At 35.9% G+C, this 20,867-nt stretch overlaps 1 protein-coding gene across 1 annotated transcript; it reads left to right on the top strand.

The window, feature by feature from the left end:
• Positions 1 to 12,596: 12,596 nt before the first annotated feature.
• On the top strand, positions 12,597 to 20,406 carry AREG (amphiregulin). The gene is made up of 5 exons (XM_028505408.2): positions 12,597 to 12,846; positions 13,945 to 14,193; positions 16,660 to 16,846; positions 18,144 to 18,299; positions 20,301 to 20,406. The coding sequence occupies exons 1-5, from the start codon at positions 12,786 to 12,788 to the stop codon at positions 20,392 to 20,394; spliced, it is 747 nt and encodes a 248-aa protein (XP_028361209.1). The 5' UTR covers positions 12,597 to 12,785; the 3' UTR covers positions 20,395 to 20,406.
• The last annotated feature ends 461 nt before the right edge of the window (positions 20,407 to 20,867 follow it).

Here is a 20,867-nt window from a genome sequence, read left to right on the forward strand (position 1 = left end):
ATTGCACTGAAATTTCACTTAAAACTACAGCTGGAAACTTAAAATTACTTATACACTTGAAAGCTTTAATAATTCATGAGGATGGAATACTAATCTTTTAATTTAAAAACAACATCCAAAACTCATTACCATGTGCTTTAAAATTAAAAGTATTCACAGAGATAAATAAAAGGTGTGATAACATGTCAGACTAATAATATTGAAGTTCTCAAAAGCAACACTGAACATTGGAAGGTAATGAAACAGTGACTATAATGTTCTGAGTAGAATAATTTAAAAGTAGAATGTGATACACAGCCAACTATCAATCTAATGTAAAAGAAAACACATTTTAAGATATACAAGAACTTGGAACATTAACTGCTTACAAGAAAACATGTATTTGAGGAGACACTCTAGAAGGAAAATAAAATTAATGGAAGAACATGAAAGAGAATGCCATGTGGAACAAGAAAATGGGTAGCAGAGAATACAACTCCCAAGTGAAGGAAACAAAATAGTTACTTTGAAGTAGGCTGATAGAGATTCCTGGAAGACTCTCTTTTGAGCAGCAGAATTTAAATGACATCTTCCTTCACAGATGCATTGTATTGCTTGATTCTATAATCTACATAAAAAAGCAAAGTGATCCTAATTATAGTAATAGAATAGGATATTAGAGTTAAAAATAAGGTAATCTTAATGTAATAAAGTAAGCACTGGAAAGAGATTAGGAAGTGAAAAAGTGAAGAAAGACAAAGTAAGATGAATTCATTTCTCTTTTTTATTTAGGAGTCAAAATTTCCTATGTAAAATCAATAAATCCAAAAGAGTGTTTTATATACATTATTGAAAGTCCTTTATAAAGGCAACTTAATAAAGAAAAATACAACTATGCCGTATGTTACCAAAAAAATGGAAAACAAATGGCTTTGGGAGACTGTATTAGGTATTACATTTCCTGTCCTTCGTTGGTGGAACTTAATAATATCTAAAGCTGGATTCAAGAATAGAGCTACCACTATATTATTATATTATTAAAGTTACAAAAACCACCAGAAGAACCCCAAACAAATGGATACCAGTGATTATATCTGACAAATGGCACTGGAGGGAGTGGTAGTAGAAACAGAAGGCTGTTCTGAATTATTTTATGCACACGTTTGGTATTGACTTTAATTAATCATGCCCAATAAGTACTTTGAAAATTTAACAAGGTGAATACAACTTCTCTTAATTTCTGTGATCTAGTCAGTTATTTTTATTCATTGACCTTCCAAAAATAATTTTGGAAGGCTCAGTTCTGTGAGCTATTTTTAAAGTTATTATAAGCTTTTTATCTTATAAACAAAACATTTGATTTTTTCCCCAAAATATGCTTTGTACATCTTGAGTATATAAGAAGTTGAAGGGAGGATGTCCTTAAAACAAATTCTGGTTGCTACAAGGCCACATGTTAATGATATAGGAGATGTCAGAGAATCACGTCCTCACCCTCCAGTCCGCCACGATGTTGAGAAGAATGCAGATCAGTGTTAAAGGACACACACCTGTGCTTTCATATGCAGGCGATGTCGGTATTTCCTGTAATTCCACACTGTTCCCAATATCATTCTCTACTAAAATTTGCCTTTCTCATGTTGAAACCTTTAAAAACATTATCTTCAGCTTTTACTGTGAAAGTCATTGTCTAATTCCTTTTACAAAATTTTACAGAATAATGTCAGAGACTTCCAGTGGCAAACTCCAAATCCCTGAACCATGTGTCATTTGCAAACAGTACACATATTGAGAACTCTTGAAAGCATGAAGTGTGCCCCATATATTAAGGTCTCCGGAACGACTCATGTTTAACAGAACTGCCACAGCAACCGTTCTTGATAGGTAACAGTCTTTCTCAAAATATGAGGAAACAAGAAGACGTCACAGAAGATTAAGTAAGAGGAGTCCCACTGACTGCCTGGACGTCAGTTTCCTGTCTGTTTAAGTGGCTCTTGACAAAGAAAAGAGGTCAAAGAGAAAGACTATTTGTTGTTATAAGGATGAGACATCAAGTATGTCTCAAAAGTTAGCTCTATGTAACCGTAACTTGATAAGGCTGCTGACAGTGGCCCAGCTAGCCGGTAGACAGAGTTGTATCAGCAGCTGCTCCCCAAATCCTGATGAAATATAGGTCTTTACCAAATGTGGTTTTTTTTTTCATGAATCATTAGCATTCTCATTGTCATCCCCACTCTCACAATAAACTTATATGCACTATCACCTATTCTTCTAACTAGTCCGACTTATCCTTCTCAGATGTCGTGTCTCCTAGAAAGCCTTGAACTGAATCTATGCTACATTCCCACACTACGTAGATCCCAGGTTACCATGTCATTTCCATAGTATCAGGACATGTATCACAATGCATTATAACTGTCATCTGTAGCTAACTCTGAACTATAAACTCTTTAAAAGAAATGTCGTGTTCATTTTTGTATCCCTAGGGACTATCGCAGTACCTGGGATATAATAATTAATACCTAATAATTCATAATAACGCATAAGAGGTAGAGGTCTTGAATGAAGAAATGAACTTGCAAGTTCAGAATTGAACTACCATGGCCATTCTTGAAGCATAAAGCTGACTTTCAGAGGTGGTCTAACCAAACTTGCACAAAATGGAGGTGGAAGTCCAGACATCAAATTAATAATTTATAGTGAGAATTATGACTGTTGATGTGTCTAGTTATAGGGATTGATATCGGACAACTAGAGAGCAAGACAAATTCTAATCAGAAAGTTGCAATGGCATTAAACTGAGTGAAATGCAGTAATATATTTACATATATATATGGTGTATATATGTGGTATATATATAGTGTGTATATATGTGTGTATCATATATGATTATATATTTGTATATTTAACATATATAATATATATATAAATTTATATTTGTATATGTATATAAATAAATATATGTGTATATATTTATATAAATATATATATTTAAATAGTGATGTGCCAGCTACCAAAATAAAAAAGATTCACTTTTTGGGCCAGAGAAGACACTTCCTAGAAATATATTTGTATGGGTAGAGTCAGCTTTAGCCTTCTTAAATCTCCCTTATGATTGGTACATGTGTCCTTCAGTTTTATTGAAACAACTAATATCTTGTAGGCCTATGAGCATTTTGATCTTTAAGAATTATTTCATATGTCTGCACTTCTCTACTAGTTGTAAAGTCAGAGGTCAGTTCATTGCTAGATTCTTTTGGTATCATTAATATTTCCATTAATATTTTATGATATCATAAAATTAGCAATTTCCATTTTAAAAAATTTGAGTACCTAATATATACCTAGTGCTATACTAGACGTTTGGATCCCACTTTGATCAAATGAATGTGTGACTTTCAGCAAGGGATCTGAATGCTTAATTTCCTCATCTGTTACACAGGAATGGTAACATTACTTTGTAGGGTTTCATCTGACCAAGTGAGGTGGTAGCTATAAAGTGTTTCGAACATAAACTCTCAATAAACATTATCTAAATTATATGTGATAATTACAACTTACAGATTCTCTTTCCAGTCAGAGGCTCAACTTGCTGTAAATGAAATGGAAACCCAAATGAACAGTTTCAGAATTAACAATAAATTAAGTGTGGAAAACACTCAGTGGATTTCTTAGGACCTGTATACAGCGATAAATACTATTATTTACTAAGATCATCCAATGTATATAAAATTGTGCTAGGAATTAAGGGTAATGAACAGATTAAGAGAATATATCCTTGTCCCTCATTCTCAGTAGCTTTTTAAATATATCACTCAACTTTGGAAATCATTTTAACCAAGTCACTATGCAGTTTTCTCATGTAAAAAATTATTTTTAAAAATCATATAAACCCTGTGGCTTGGCTGGGTGGAGCATTGTACTGTACATCAAAAGGTTGCTGGTTCAATTCCCCATCACAGCACATACTGAAGTTGTGCATTCTATCCCTGGTGGGGTGAGGGGGTGTGTGCCCTTCACTAGACCTCACTGGCAGAACTTCGTCACATGGTCATCATTATCTTTGAGAAAACCTGGGAATGCCATATTTCAGCTGCACATATTGCCAGTCTGAATACTATCAGGGTTCTGTTATTAAAGAAAGAGGAAAGAATGCATATTGAGTAGAATCTGAAAACATTATTGATATGTTAGTTAGTATTGAAAAACAGCCCTCCCTTTTACTTTTATGTCAATTGGGTTACTTTTTGGTGAAAAGAAATTTCACTAACAAAAAATATATTCACAGCAGAAATGGCCTGATTCTATAGGCAATTTTGGTATGGTGACATCATATGATAAGAAAATATCACACAGCTAAAGAAAAGTTAGAAAAGGAAACTTCCTTATAGAGTTGAAGTGTTTAAAAACAAGTAATGCTCTGCAAAGGTTGTATCTCTTGAAACACCAGTGCAAGCTATTTAAAACATGACCTAGACAACAGGACTCATTCTATGGTCTTTATCATTCTAAAAAAGTTTTTAACTCTTACAGCACATACAGCTATGTATCACAGTAAATAGAGGTTCTCAAGTTAGGAAATCAGTTATAATGATAATTAGTCATCCCTATCCACAAATATTCACTGGAAGGTTTTTCATTGAAGTCCCTAGTGCTTTCTTCATTGCTCTCAATATTAATAATAATAAAAATACATAAAATATTTTGAGTAATTATTAAGGGTCAAATACTGGTCCAAGTGTATATGAACTATCACATTTACACTTTATAAGAACCCTATGACTTAGGTAGTTATTATCATCTCCTTTGTTAGAGATGAGAAAACTAGAGCCACAAAGCCTGTAATAATTGACCCTGGCTGGTAAGGGGAAGAGCTGTGCTAAAATCTAGTAGTCTCAGCCTCAGAAGCTACAGCCTTAATTGCCTCACTGTACTCCTTGCCACACCACATGGCAAAGGGCAACACAGCTGTGGGAGCAAGTTTACAAGAGTACAAAGAGGTGGGGGAAAGCAGACAGCTCAAGTGATAATTTTCTTTTAAAATTGACATTCTCATTGAAAAACAGATGATTTGATTATAAAAATCATAAAAGAGAAACCTTGTGCAGTATGGGAAGGTTTTCTATTTGGTACAGCTACTACGAAAAACAGTATGGTGGTTCCTCAAAAAAAAATAAAAATAGAACTATCATCAGCCGTATAACCCAGCAATTCCACAGTTGAGTATATAAAAAACCAAAACTACTAATCTGAAAGATATATGCACCCCTATGTTCACTGCAGTATTATGTACAACAGCCATGACATTACAGTGACCTAAATGTCCATGAATAGATGAACTGGTAGAGAAGATGTGGCTCATATATACAGGGAAATACTATTTGGTCATAAAAAAAAGAATGAAACCTTGCCATTTGTGACAACATGGATGGATCTAGAGGGTTTTCTGTTAAGTGAATAAGTCAGACAGGTAAAGACAAATATCTTATGATTTCACTCATATGCGGAACCTAAAATACAAAAGAAATGAAAAACAAAACAGAAATAGACTCATCGATATAGAGTATAAGGTGGTGGTGGCCAGAGAGGCAGGGGATAGGTCCAAGAGTGAACAACATGAAAGGAAATAAAAAGTACAGATTTTCAGTTACAAAATCAGCGATTCATGAAGATATAATGTATAGCTTAGGGAACATGGTCATAATCATAGTAACCTTGCACAGAGTCAGATGATGATTAGACATCATGGTGATCATTTTTTAGGAATATTAATGTTAAATAATTACTGTATACCTAAAACTAATATAATACTTTATATTAAATCTATTTAAACAAAAATAAAAAAATTCAAACATTAAAAAATAATGTCAAATCAGTTTGCTTAGGAAATCACCTTTTATTCCTAAACTGGATTTTTAACTTAAGAAAATAGAAATAACACATGATCTTTGCACATATTAGGACACACAGGTAAGCAATTATTTCCTCAACCAAAGGTAAACATTATTAACATTTTTATATATGCTTTCAAAATATTTCTATGCATGTAAACATGCACACTTATGTATGTACATAAATATTTGTAAATACATTATTAAAAGGTTCCTACTGCATAAATTGTTTTGTTCATTTTTGACATAATAGATATCACATACTTGTAAATTGTTAATATGCATTTATATAACTTTCCCTTCCTTCCTTCTTTTAATATTAAAAATAATGCATTCTTTTAAAATGTACACTTGTTCTTACACTAGTATTTTCTTTCCTCTGTGGGTGTGTGTGAGGTACACCTCAAAATCTACGAATGTAAAAATAGAGATGTAATATTAGTTTTTTCCAGGAAAATCCCATTGAAAGCAGTCATCTTATGCAGACTGCAATATCACTATAAGGAAAATAAAAATAAAGCATATTTTATAAATTAGCATAGACATATATACCTTCAAATATCTGAATTAAGCAGATTTAGAAACACAAAATTGAACATAGAAGTGGTACAAGTTATTATAGCCTTCTCCATAACTGCCAGCCTTCTGGCAGTTAACTTGTAAAGATGCAAGCTCCTTGACTTTTTTCCAAAGATGTAATTTTGCTTATAGGGGTGATCACCTCATAAGGTATATAAATGTCTAATCACTATGTTGCACACCTGAAACTAATATAATATTGAAAGCCAGCCGTAATTAAAAATAAACTTAAAAACATATTTGTCCTGAGATGTGACCAAAATTAATGACTTTTGGGATTCCTAAGGGAGGAAAATTATCTAAGAGTGAAATTATGCCATCTGTAAATGACAAATTCATTTAGGAGTACATAAATCTAGAATTAAGACAAACCTATGAATTTTAGGAAAAATACTGAGGGACAAACTTGATGTTTATAAAGTTTATAACATATTTCAAATTCCCCTTTCTCTGTGAATTCTATACATGTCTTTCCTTTTCATCGTAACTAATAGTTTCTCTCAATCTGGCCATGGAATTTTAGCTCACACAGTCAGAAAGATATGTGACATCCAAAGACCACTTTCTTTGTAACTTAGGTTGTCCCTGCATATGAGAGAATGTACAGGCCTGGTCTCTACAAAAAATTAGTAATGTCTTCACTAATGATACCTAAAAAACTGTAACTGTCATTGAAGTTAACAAAAGCCTGTTGTGCTTATGGGAAAATATAACAAGATCTGCATATAATCTAGTCTAACTGGGCTAGAAACAAATGAATGCTTAAAGAGATTATCTAAACTCATAACAGAAACATATCAAATGTGGATCATTAATAATAGGATCATATAATTCTTAGAGGTTTGCATATCTTATCCATCTTTAAGTAACAAGAGTTACTTTAAAGCTTAGCAAGTATGAACAAGTGGTCATCACACAATATTGAAAAATGCAATAACTGAAGTAATAAAATGCAAAAAATAAGGGAAGTAGAAATGCACTAAAGAAAGTTTAAATGCCTATAAGGAGTTCCTTGGAAAGTATTTGAAAATCAAAGATATAATTATTTAATGACTACAACTAGTAAAATCCTTTCATAGGACTACTTCAATCACTTGACTTCAATATGTTATTCTTCTGAAATAATAAAATGCCACATCTTATCCAGAAATCCTAAATTTATGAAGAATTAATAGCATACTAAAATATTAAATGCTTCCTATTTCAGTGTCTGATGGTTGCACACATCCTGTTTCCTGGTCTTGTGTTCAGAACAGTGAGGGAGCCTTCATAACAATTCAGTGGAGTTCTGGTTCCATTTATGTGACACATTGGCTCCTGAAGAACTTAGTACAAAGTGGCTTTTTTAAAGACGTGTGTTTAGTACACTAAAGCAATTCTCTACGTAAAGGAATAGTATTTGAATCAGTTGGTAACCTGAGTTTCCCAGAAGTAAAATAAGTGTTTTCAACACAGACTCACAAGCTTCCTACTGAAACTCATTTCTCCATCTTTCACCTTTCCCACAGGTGCAGTGGGAAATACTCCTGTTTACATGCATGTGCAGTTCACCAGTTTACAATCTGTCCAAACATACCTGGACTTTTTTATATTTATATCTCCTATTGGAGTAGATTTTAATCAGAGGTACACATCAGAATTTTCTTGAAAGTTCTTAAAAAAAAATACAGACCCCGACCCCACACCAAACCTACTGAGGAAATCAAGTGAGGAAAACAGAATATACATTTGAAAAGGTGATTCAGAAGAGCTTAGCTTTGGCCAGCTAAAGAAAGCTCTCATCTAACAGTGCCAAGAGGGGGGTTGGAAAAACAATTCGTGAAATGAAATTTTCTACAATCCCCTAAAACCCTCCACATTTTTGAGGCCCAATTCAAGAACTCTGTCTGTTCAACATCCCTCATTCTTCTTGTCTATGCCCATTTCTATTCCTCATTCCTGTCTGTGCATATCTCTACTCTTCCATGTGGTTGTTATTGTTCCATAGGGTAATCCTCTGCTTTATTTTACCATCTGTTTATCCTGTGAATTACTTCAGTATAGGGGCTGTCTTGTATTCCTTTGTTGTGGTAGTTAATCCTCACCCCAGGTTTGGTTTATTGATTTTAGAGAGACATGAAAGGGGGACCGAGGGAGGGAGGAGGGGCAAAGAGAGAGGGGGGAGAGAGAGAGAGGGAAACATTGATGTGAGAGAGAAACAATGATCTATCTGTTGTTTCCCGTGTGCTACAGCTGGGGATGGACCCGCAGTCTTTTAGATGTATAGGACGACACTCAAACCAACTGTGCCAACTGGCCAGGGCTATTTTGTATTTTTTAAAAAAAATTTCTTTCTTCACCATTGCAAGTCCCCTATATCACATATTTTATTTCTTTTCTAGCATTTCTTACTACTGAAAAATTTTTTATATGTTATTCCTTGCTTATTTTGTGATTCTTCTTAATAGAATGCAAGGTCCTTAAAAACAAAGACACTATGACTTTTTCAAAGTTCTATCCCCAGTTTCTAGAAGAGTATCTAGTACTCCAAATATACTTGATGAATACATGAACTAGAGGATTCATGTTTTGTGTGTATAAATGTACTTAATTGTATATTACATTTTTTTTAGTTTCCATCCTATCAAATCATCTGCTACCTTCCACCCTGTTAGTCCTTACTCTGCAAATGTCATTATGTCAAGGTTATAAAGGGCGAATAACTTCATGTTACTAGTATATCAATATACCCCAAAATCAAGTTTATGAAGGCCTCTGTTTGAAGGAACTATAAATCATATATTCTTTAGCATGGGGAAATTCCAAGGTGAAAAAGTAGAAATACAGACATCTAAATGGAGCTAAAGTGTTTGCTAATAATATAGGAAATGTTACTTATACATTAGAAAATATCTTAATTTTAGTTTGTTAGGTAGTGTATTGACTAATAAAAGTGGCTATGGTATAATTAATACTTAGTCAGACCCTGACACTATCCATAAAAACTCATGATCAATTGTATGAACAAACACATCCTTACACTTTGGTTCTACATCACACCTTTTACCATAGTCAAAATGAGTTTGTTTCCACTATATATATTAAATATTATCTGAATCCAGGCATGAGGCACCAGAATGAATGGTTAGGTAGGAGCATTTGCCTTCAGGGCTGCCCTTAACCTCATACGAGGTGAGGGAACCATCAATTTACCAGGATAAAGAAGAATTGTTTTTCTTCTTGACTTTATTGGAATTGCTCCTCTTTGTCTCAGTTTAATATGCAGAATGCAAAGAACCCCACACTTACATGGGATTGGTTTTCTTCTCATGCATATATCACAGAATGCTCTGAATCATCAAGTGGTAAAGCCATTGTGATTCAATTATGATGCTCCATGTTACTCTATGATGCACTGTAAAATGATCAAAATGGTTAGCCTTAATGTGAAATAGGCACAGATTTCATGGCTTGAAAATACTGAAGAGGATTATTTCATTTGCTCTGTGAGTAGCTCCATTTATGAGCTACTTAATTTTTTAATGTGATTAATATAACTATCATAATGTCACAGTTAGTAATAATAGTTACTATTTCTTGAGCATCACCAAATGCTAGGATCTATGCTACTTGTTTAGGTATGTTATCTCATTTGATCTGTTTAGAGGTAGACCGGTATCTTTATTCCTATTTCAGATGAGGAACCCAAGTCTTTTGAGTATTAAGTAACTTGACATGTGGTGGAATTTATATATGAAAACCCCACTGGTTTGAATCTAAAGTTCATACTAAGCATTAGGCATTGCATGACTCTATGATGCTATGTTATTTTTCACACCAGGGCAAATTATCGCCCTCTAAACTCCCAATCAGAAAAAGACAAAGCAATTTGCAATCAAAAGAGGTCACTTTCAATTCAAAGTAAAAAATTTCCATGACAGATATGCACAACTTGCTTTTACCTCCATAGAAGAAAGCATAAGAAAGGGGAAGAACAGGATTAAAATAAAATAAAAATCTATGATAGCAGAAAGTGCAAAACTTTCTGACCTCTAAACAAAATCTCCACCATCTTTTGAAATCTGTGGGCCAGCTCTGAATCTCTCTGAATGACAATTACCTCATCAGCCAAAAAAAGATGTCAATGCAGTCCCCTGCTGTACTCTCGAATGGGCAGTGCTTTCTTCCCAGTCTTATTAGTCGGTCATTCTTGGTCACACCTTGTCATCAGGTATACTCTCCATTTAAATTTTCAGCTGGGAAGACCACTGAGTGGCCCCTCCATTTTTCTACAGAGCTTTTCATAATACATATGGGCACAATCGAACCACATCCTTATTTTCCATTGCACTCCCAATCCTTATCTGATATAACGGGATGAGTTTTCTAACTGCCCCACACCACACTGGACTCCTGGATGGCAGGGAGCAGACCAGACCATCATTTAATCTCCCTCTTTACTGATCCCCACCCCCCACATTTAAAATTTTCACAAAATATGCTCTCAACAAATGTTAAATAGGAGAGTAGGCATGAGTTATGACTGTTCATTTCACCCTACTAAATATATGGTATTATTTAGCCTACTCAGTATGATATTATGATACGCCATTAAAAAGTAACTTTTAAAAGGTTTCTCAGAATTAGGACTCATGCACTGTGACCCACATTGCTATAAAGGCTGCCTTACTGGAACCATCAGGGAAGACATGTATCTGCAGGACAAGGAAACGTGTAGATCAGTGCTTTTTTACCCTCCCTTAAGGCAAGAAAATCCAGTTCTGGGGTTGTTTCTACGTCAAGGTTAGTCAAATTAAGCAGCTCTCTCCTTTTCATGGTATCTACTTCTCATGATTAATGCCCTACTATGTTCTAAATGGGCCTTTAAAGCTGGTTCTTTTATCTTGGACTTTGAAAGGCACAGTTTTGCCCTGGACTATGGTGTTCAGTGGCTGGAGGGTCATCCCATAAGTGAAAGGCTGAGGGTTCGATTCCTAGTCAAGGTGCATACCTAGGTTGCCCATTCATCCTTGGTTGGGTGCTGCAATGAGACCCCCATCCTGGTCTGGGGGCATCAATTAATCGATGTTTCTCTCTCCCTTCTCCTCTCTCTCTCTAAAAAACAATAAGAACATGTCCTTGGGTGAGAATAAAACAAAAAACGAAGGGCACAGTCTGGGGCACCACCCTTCCTCCAGATACCAGGATGCTACCAGGAAAGATTATTCCTTTATGCTAAGTATTGTTCTTTCCAGAAACTCTCTTTTCAGAGATCGGTTTAGTCTAAACACTTTTATCAGAGTAGAAAGAGGTTCTAGAGTCAGATGACCTCGTATTTAAATTTATCTGACTTCAGCCATGACCAACTGTGTCAAGTCCCTGTTTTGTAAAGTTGCCATTTGTCCTCCTTGCAAAATAATGAAGATGCTACTTATCCAGCACGGTTATTGAGGAGATGGTTTAATATTTTAAATGTATAGCTTGGCAAAAGTAAATGGTTACTAGATGTTGGTTTTGATGAGGGCCCTGGGCCACCGAGAGCAGTGGGAAGGAAGGTGGTTTGAATCTCTGTCTACTTCATAATAGTGAGTGGGCAAGGGCCCTTGGTTGAGATACAAGCCCATCAGTCATATGTGAAGCAGCTCCTCCTGAGGAGGTGCGCACTCTCTGGTCACTTAATGATTTTCATTTATCCTTGTTAAACACGTCGGTCTATCATTAAGTCACTCTTGGTCTTAAAGTACTTTTACACCTTACTATGGAACTGTTCCAATTAATCCCCATTTGTTGTACTATTAAAAGCAACCATATGGAGGTTTTCCAGAGAATTTGAAAAATTGGGACTATTTGTCAGATACTAGGTCCTCTCAAAATTCCACTCCCACCCTCAGATATACATCTGCTGTTTTGTTGTTGTTTTTTTTTTTTTTTTTTTTTTTCAGATTGCAGCTAGGGTTTAATTTCCTTTTCCTCCCAGAGACTGGCTCTCTACGCTCGAGGTAGGCGGGGTATCCGACATCCGTGTGTGGTTTTGGGGTAGTAACCTCTTTTAGGGCGGCGGCTGCCTCCACCCACGGCGGCCGTGACGTCACAGTGATGCCTTGGTCCCCACCCGCGCTATAAAACGGCAGGTGAGCGCCGCGCCTCCAGTTTGTTCGCACACCTGGTGCCTGCACCGGAGCCGGAGCCTAGAGAACCCGCGGCGAGTTCCAGGCGCTGCAGGCAGCGCCCGAGCCCGGCTGGGCGGGCGCGCGCACCGCTCGCTCCAATCCACCCGCAGTTCCAACACTTCCCCTTCGGCCCCAGCTCCAGTCCCGGTTGCCCCAGAGACCGCGACGCCGCCGCACCGAGGGACCAATGAGAGCCCCGCGGCTGCCGCCGTCGCCGGCGGTGCTGTCGCTCCTGATCCTCGGCTCAGGTGAGAACACTCCTGCTCGGACCTGCCGGCGCGTCCCCCTCCGCCGGCAAAAGCGGTCGCCCTAAGTTTTGCGGCAGCTTCTCAGAACAAAACAAAAGAAAAAAACTATCCCTTTGGGGTCCTCGACTCTGTTCGGCGGGAGGTGCTCACGGTAACTATCTCCCTGAGGTTCTAGGGTTAGTGCCTGGGAGGAGGAGAAAAGTGGGCAGGTGTCCAGACGTTCCAGGCCAGGAAGAGGGTGGCGCGGGAGAACCTTGCACTTCAGTTCGTCCCGAGGAGATCTTAGAGATCCAGTAATCGAAACCCTTCGTTTCACAGAGAGAGGAACCGAGGTCCAGAGAGGGGAAGTGATTTCCGCAGATCTTAGAGTCCTTAAGTCCTGCACGCTGGAATGCCGCCGCCTGCCTAAATTCTCCTCTGCCTAGTGATTCGCGGTTACCTTCCTAGAGGACCTCGCCTCGTCCCAGGCTGGAGTTTAAAAACTTCACTGTTTTATTGAGATCTAAAAGATAAAGCAGGGGCTTGATACTCCGGACCCCTAACCTTACCTAGTACCCAGTTTTTTTTTCTCAATTAAGAGCAATAGTAATGAAAAATGATAGTAAGAAACATTATCAACTACCTTTTATATTACTTTTTACATTTATGTACATAGTCTTTGTAAAATGGGACCACGTGCTGAGGATATCTGGTATTTATATCTAGAACCTGCTGTCTATGGTTCTAGACATAATGGGACTGGTGGCCTTCTAGCGACACAAATGCATTTCATATGTGAAGAGATGGGAATATTTAGACAATGCCTATTAAGTAATTATGTATATTAGATTAATTTGCCTATTTGGCAGTATTTTCTGATGTGGAAATTAATGTAGACTGTCTGGGGAGAAGAAAACTTGATGAAAGAAGCTCGGTAATTGAAACAGCTGAGTTTGCTTGTTGGCAAACTGTGAAGTTGCTTTCATAAGTGAGTCAGTCACAATGGCACATGTGCAATACTTGCTTTGATATCAGAAGATAAACATTTCTCCTGAACACAGCTGACGGGTGAGAAAGAAACTCTGCTTACCTTTTCTTCCCTTGTTCTTTCTCCCATAGTTCATTATGTTGCTGGATCAGAGGGTAGTGACCCCTACTCTGGGAAAGGGGAACTGTTTTCTGGAGACCACAGTGCTGATGGATTTGAGGTGACCCCAAGAAGTGAGATGTCCTCAGGAAGTGAGATCTCCCCTGTGAGTGAGATGCCTTTGGATAGTGAACTGTCTTCAGGGATCAACTATGACTATGCAGAAGAGTATGATTTCGAGTCACAAATATCTGGCTATATCATAGATGATTTAGTCAGAGGTGAGTAGAGGATAAGGCCAAAATGTCTTCTTCATGATATGTGTTTGTATGAGCAAATGAATTCAAAAGAAAAGCCACTCCTGGATCTTCCAGTGGCTTTCTGGTATGTATGCCTGTTGTATCTACTGCTGAGTAAGCTACAAACTGAGATGGAAGGAGCTGCATGTGGGTACATCCTATATGTTTGGACCTCTGTTTTATGTTTGCTAAGTCTAATTTCCACAACTCTATGAAAGAGGAAATATCATTTTAGAGGTGTGCTCATTCAAGTTCAGTGTCCTGTCCAAGGTTCCACAGCCAGCAAGCAGACAAGCCAGAATGAGATCTTCAATGTGTGTGATTCCATATACTATGCTCTTTCCCAGTGTGCTGCATGACTTCCATTATGAGAGAAAGGGATCACCAGCCAGTCCTATCTACTCTTTATCTCAGCTTCTGCATCCACTCCCACCGCCACTCTTCTCTAAACCACTTCATTCTAATACAAGTAAGAGTGGAGGAAGGAATGGGAAAGGAGCAATTGGGCTTTAGCCTAAGTAGTAAGTGTTGAGAAACTGGTAATGATAATAAGATCTGGAAATATTACAGATGTACATGGATTTTATATTGATAAAATCACAATTTAACTCCAAATCCCATTTGTCAGCTCAATAATAGAAAACCATGAGTAAACAAGACTCATGGTTTTCTTGTGTTTTGCTGTTATATGATTTTTAAAAAAGAACATTTGCTTAAAATGAGAGCAGATGAGGTCATTGGTAAATCAGATCTAAATATCCCAGTATCATTAGTTATGGAGGCAGGACTTAAGGCCTTTTCTCTCCTGACCTTAGTTTCCTTGACTCCTCTCCTTCTCTCTGGTTCCCAGAACTGGTGAGAAAGGGCAGGTGATAACCATTGGAACAATGACTCGCTTAACTGACAGGTGGGCAAAGCTTTGGCGAGCATTCTGCTTTACTCCCTTGCTTTGGAACTCGCATGTTCTTGTATGAAGGGGTCCATTTATAATTTTTGTTGGAGGAATAATATTAAACCACTAAGATCCTAAACTGTTCTTTTAAAGATATTTCAAGTCATTAACATTTCAAAAGGCCAAATAAATTGTTAGTGGTGAAAATGGCTAGTGGTTAATAGAGTGAAAATGTTGGTTGAACTCCTTTAAAAGGGTGTTGAATCCAAGGGGTTAATGCCTATTTTAGCACTTCAACATAGTGACTATTTATTTGTCTCTGTCTAAAATTTTTAATGTTTGGTAAAATACAGTAATAGCTATTTAAAAATGTATCTGTTAGAGGACTTATTCTAACTTGATACTTTTTTATCATCAGAAGACAGTTTCAGTATAAAAATTGCATAGCTACCTACTAAAGATTGCTCCTAATTTGACTATTTTTAATGTTGATATAACCTAATATATTTATAATATTTAATATTTTCTTAATCTTTGTGACCCTGCCCTTTTTTTTCTCATGTCTTCTATTTAATGGGTACTGCAGGACCACTATGATTAATGGGATTATGACATTATGACATTTGCGTCTTCTCATTGACCTCTGTTTGCTAAATACTTGCCCAGATTAAACCTGTTCAGGGATTAATATATCAAAATGCACAGTTCTAACATGGAAGCTCCTTCTTCCTATATTTAGCATGTGGCTGAACTATAACATTGAACAAATATTTTTGTGGATATGAAAAATTGAATCTCTGAAGCATTAAGTACAAATATATCTGGACTCGATATTTTTCAAATACATTGACCACAGAAATGAATCCCTGGAAGGTATTGATTAATTATAATTCATTGTAATCTGAGAGATGGAGAAAATTGATGAAGTTTCAGCTTTTTCTACCCTCGGGTAATGCACACTAATTTCCAATTATGATAGTGAGCACTGGACTGACATCCACAAATATACCCATCTACCACTTTAATCAAAGGCATTGACTTTTCCAAGAGAAAACATAGTATAGGCAATAACAGGCTTCAGTGTCCCAGCACTGATTCCTTCAGCAGCATGTTCCAGGGCAAATTACCTGTCTTCACTCGACCATAGTGTCCTTCCTCATCTGTATCCGCTGGGTAACAGTATAGTCCACCATGATTTGGCCTCAATTTAATTAATACTCATTACCAAGAATTTGGTATGTACTAGAAATCTGAGAACTGTTTTAAGTATTTCATGGATCTTCTTAGGTAACTCATATTAACAATAATAATTATACTGATAAAATAAATTCAAAGTGTGTTTCTAAGCTAGTAAGATAACAAAGAGGTCCAGATTTATAAGGGTCACACAATACAGGTATTGTTTTTTTGTCCGATTATTGTGTGTGAATTGTGTTAAATAATGAGACAAATATAGTTGTCTTCCCATGAGCTCTCAACTGCTAGGATTTCTTTCTCTTATGTCTCCAAAATGATATTAGATGAAGAGATTGTTGTTAATAAATCTTTTTCTTTAGTTGAACAGGTAATTAAGCCCAAGGAAAACAAAACAGAAAGTGAAAACACCACAAATAAACCCAAAAGAAAGAAAAAAGGAGGAAAAAAAAGAGACAGAAAGAAAAATCCATGTCGTTCACAATTTAAAAACTTCTGCATTCATGGAAAATGTGTATATAGAGAGGACATAAAAACTGTAACGTGCAAGTAAGTTTTTCTAACTTATGTGGAATTCTGTATTTCTAACACCATATCTGAAACTCCTAGCAGCAGAAAACCACTTATTTTTTTCATGTGTAAATCAAGGGTCTACAAACATTTTCTTCAGGGACCAACCAGATAGTAAATATTTTAGACATCCTGGGTCAAGATTAGGTATGTACTTATATAACATAATTAAAATGTAAACACTTAAAAATAAAAAAAGCCACTTTTTGGCTTGCACACTGTAAAAAACCTGACAAATGTCCATATTTGACCTATGGATTGTAGTTAGCTAACCACTGGTATAAACCATCATTTTACAACATATGTTTTACAAACTGTTTTTTAAGAAAACGTCTTAAAAATAGTTTTCACATAATATTGTTCTATCATCCTTCCCCCCAAAAGCTGCTAGCACATGAAATGATAGTGGATGTGTTAGTGGACAAGTCACTAAACTCCTCAGTTGGTTATAAAAGAAGCACAGAGAATGAAAAGGTCTGTCTTCCTAGAGTCACACCCCAAACTAACCTCAACTTCATCTTATCCAAATAGATCCTTAGCTTGAATGCCTTCTATCTCATGATTTTGAGGTACAAATATGAGAGGGACCCCCAAAAACCCAGAATTATTTTCTAGAAGGCAGGCCCCTTGTCGTACAGCCCCTAGCTTCTGTTGCTAGGTGAGTGTACTAGGAACCCATCTATATCAGTGTACCAACTGGTGTTATTGTGAGAGGCTGCATTCAGCTTCAGTTTTGTTTTGAAAACTGTTTTAGTGTTTTTGCCCATTTCATGATGGGTGATTTAAAAGTGCACCTGCCCATGCTGCACTGAATGTTCAGCAGTTTTTGATCAAAAACAGCATGACCCCGTACTGTACCCTCCCTATTCACCCATTCTCACCCTGTGCAACTTTTCATTTTGTTTCCCTGGATGAAAAAAGTCCTCAAAGGGAAATGTTTTGCCCATGTGGAAAAGGTGAAACAAAAAACAGCAGAAACACTAAAAAGCATCAAAATTGATGAATTTAAAAACCATTTAGTGCAATGGAAAAAATCTCAATAAGTATATTGCATCAAATGGAGAGTACTTTGAGGGTGACTGGAGTTTAAACATGTAAGAATAAACACACAATTTTTTTTACAAATAAATTCCTTTTCTTGGGCAGAGGTCCCCTCTCATATAAAGCGTGACTTAATTTTTTCATATTCGAATTAAATGACTATGGCTTGGAAAGTAAGCCTAAAATATATAGAAAGTTTTAAATTGCTATAATTTGGAATGTGGGTTGTTTACAGATGTCATCCATATTACTTTGGTGAACGGTGTGGGGAAAAGTTCATGAAGACTCACAGCATTGTTGACGGTGATTTATCAAAAATTACCTTAGTGGCCATAGCTGTCTTTGCCTTAGTCGTGTGCTGCACAATTATTGCTGTTGCTGTTACAATCTAGTAAGTATGGCATAACTTAACAATTTCTCATAAAAAGAGTGCCAGGTTAATTTCAGTATTTTATCACACTGCACTATCATATTTTAAATAAATTATTCTTTTGGTGGCACGTGATCTTTGGTCATATCTTTACACTTCATTCACAGAACATGGTTCACATTTATGTTTACTTTGACCACCATTGAAACTTAATATGTAAAGCCCTTTTTCACAAAATTTAGAAATATTTTTAACTTAAAAATGGATCTTTCCATGTCATATTTCTACACATAGCTACTTTCAAATCTCAGAGGGTTGAAATCTACTATGAATATTTTCAGCTTAAGTGAGCCTTCCAGAATCTAATTAAGGTCTAGTTCATAGTAGATTGTCAAAGATACTGCTTTGGTACTAAAAATAACACAGAGTTTCAAAACAGGAGCCAAGGAAAGATATGTCTTCTGCTTTTATTAGAATGCAAAATTCTGAATTAGGAATTTCATAGTGTGGTACTTATTTACTCAAAGCTTATGCATATTTTATTATTGTCAAATGCAATATGGAAACTCAATTATTAAAAAACAACAGCAACAACATTTCCTCCGTAGGGTATCATGGTCTGGCGTAGGTAGCAGGGACAATTCTATTACTGTTTCACTTCTACAATATGTTCCCTGTGCTCACAAAAAGAGATCACATACTTCACTTCATGACCAATGAGTGTTAGAACGAGACTGTTTCAGCTTGTAGACACTGGTGGGTATGTCAAAATGGCATTGTCTGTCAAAAAGAAGTCAGTGAGTTAAGGAAGCTGGGGGAGGGTGTGAATGGCTCTATAATGACTCATGTGCTACTAGAGCTTGGGAAAAGCAATAAACTCATTATTCTAATTTTAGGTCTTGGTAAACTACTTTAACAACTGGACTGTGTACATGATCAACCACTCTTGCCATTCAGGAAATAAGGGGATATCTTCTGCTATTGTTTACTATTATTCTAAATGCAGATCAGATAACAATAAAATGGTACATAAAATTGTTTTATGATACCCGTAAAGTTTGATGTGTGGTTTAAATTTGTTTTGCACACCCTACAAATGATTTTGATCTGTTAGTACCTCACACTAGATATGCAGATGTGTTTAAAAAAGATATCTTCAGACAAACCATTATTATTTATCTGGAAGGGTAGAAGAAAAAAAGTTGCCATTTAAAGAAGACATTTTGAAGTAATTATTTAAGCCTGCAATTATTCAAGTTGAAATATTTAATAATCCTTTGGCAAAACATGGAAAAACTTTATCATGCTTAAAACTAAACAGGGACTTTTCTCCCATATTCTCCTTATATTTGAAATACATAACAAACGCTAGCCTAAGCCACAATTGCTAGGGATTTTTTGGATAATTGAAGTGAATTTTTCTCAAACACCACAACAAAGGATCTTATGATCTCAATAACAACATTTAATCATTGAATTAAATCTACTAAAAATAGAATTGTCTCTACACCAACACATTTTTAAACCATTGAGTTTTTTAATAGAAAGTACCAATAAATAGAATGAAGGATTTATTATATTTAGAAATAAATAAAATCTAACTTATTTTGTAAGCCTGTATAAATAAATGCTAATCATTTAAATTAGTTTGTTCAAACAAAGTCTGTCTGTGGTAAAACTACACTATCTTCTTCCTCCATTTGTGCATGGCAACAGTGCTAAAGTTTGAAAATAACTCATATTGATGTGTTCCTTGCTTTCTGAAGAGTTGTATTTCAAGGCACAGTTATTTAAATATCAGTACTCTGGAAATATGTTTACATAAAGTCATCATAAACATCCCATTAAAAGTAACATTGGTAGAATTTTATAGTTTGGTTTAGATTTTGGTTTGGTATAGAGCATGTTGTGTAATGGTTTATAGGGAATCACAAAAAGGAAATTCTCTGTACTCATGAAAACCCCAATTAATGTATGGATAAATAAAACTTTGATGACAGTAGAATATTTTGTTTTCTGAAGCCTTCGAAAACGAAACTTCAGGAAATATGAAGGAGAAGCTGAAGAACAAAAGAAACTTCGACAAGAAAATGGAAATGCACATGCCATAGCATAAATGAAGATAATATTACAGGTTTGTGTTTTAAAAGATATGTTTACATCATATACTATACTTTTGGAAAATAGCATTTATTACAAAAAATAAGGAAAGCAAACATTCTTAATTCGGGGTATAAGAATGGTATACTGTGAACATTGGCTACATTACAGTGTTATTATTTGAGCATGAGATAAAGTTCAGTATTAAAAAAGGACTCAGTCCTTAATGTTGTATGGGATATAAAGATTTGGGAGTCACAGATCCTGTTCCCAAACAACTTAGTGTTTAGGAGATAGACAGTAGGGTAAGGGACCAAAATACTAGGTGAAAGAAAATATGTGTCATAAGGAAGGAACCAATGGTTATCACAAGGGCAGTATTTCATCTTTAGTTATGGCTGAGTAGTATTCCATTGTACCACATCTTCTTTGCGTCTTGAAAATAGCATGCTAAGCAAACTAAGAAAAAGTCGAGAACTATATGATTTC

Source organism: Phyllostomus discolor, chromosome 1 (assembly GCF_004126475.2).
Source record: "Phyllostomus discolor isolate MPI-MPIP mPhyDis1 chromosome 1, mPhyDis1.pri.v3, whole genome shotgun sequence".
Classification (NCBI taxonomy): Eukaryota; Metazoa; Chordata; class Mammalia; order Chiroptera; family Phyllostomidae; genus Phyllostomus; species Phyllostomus discolor.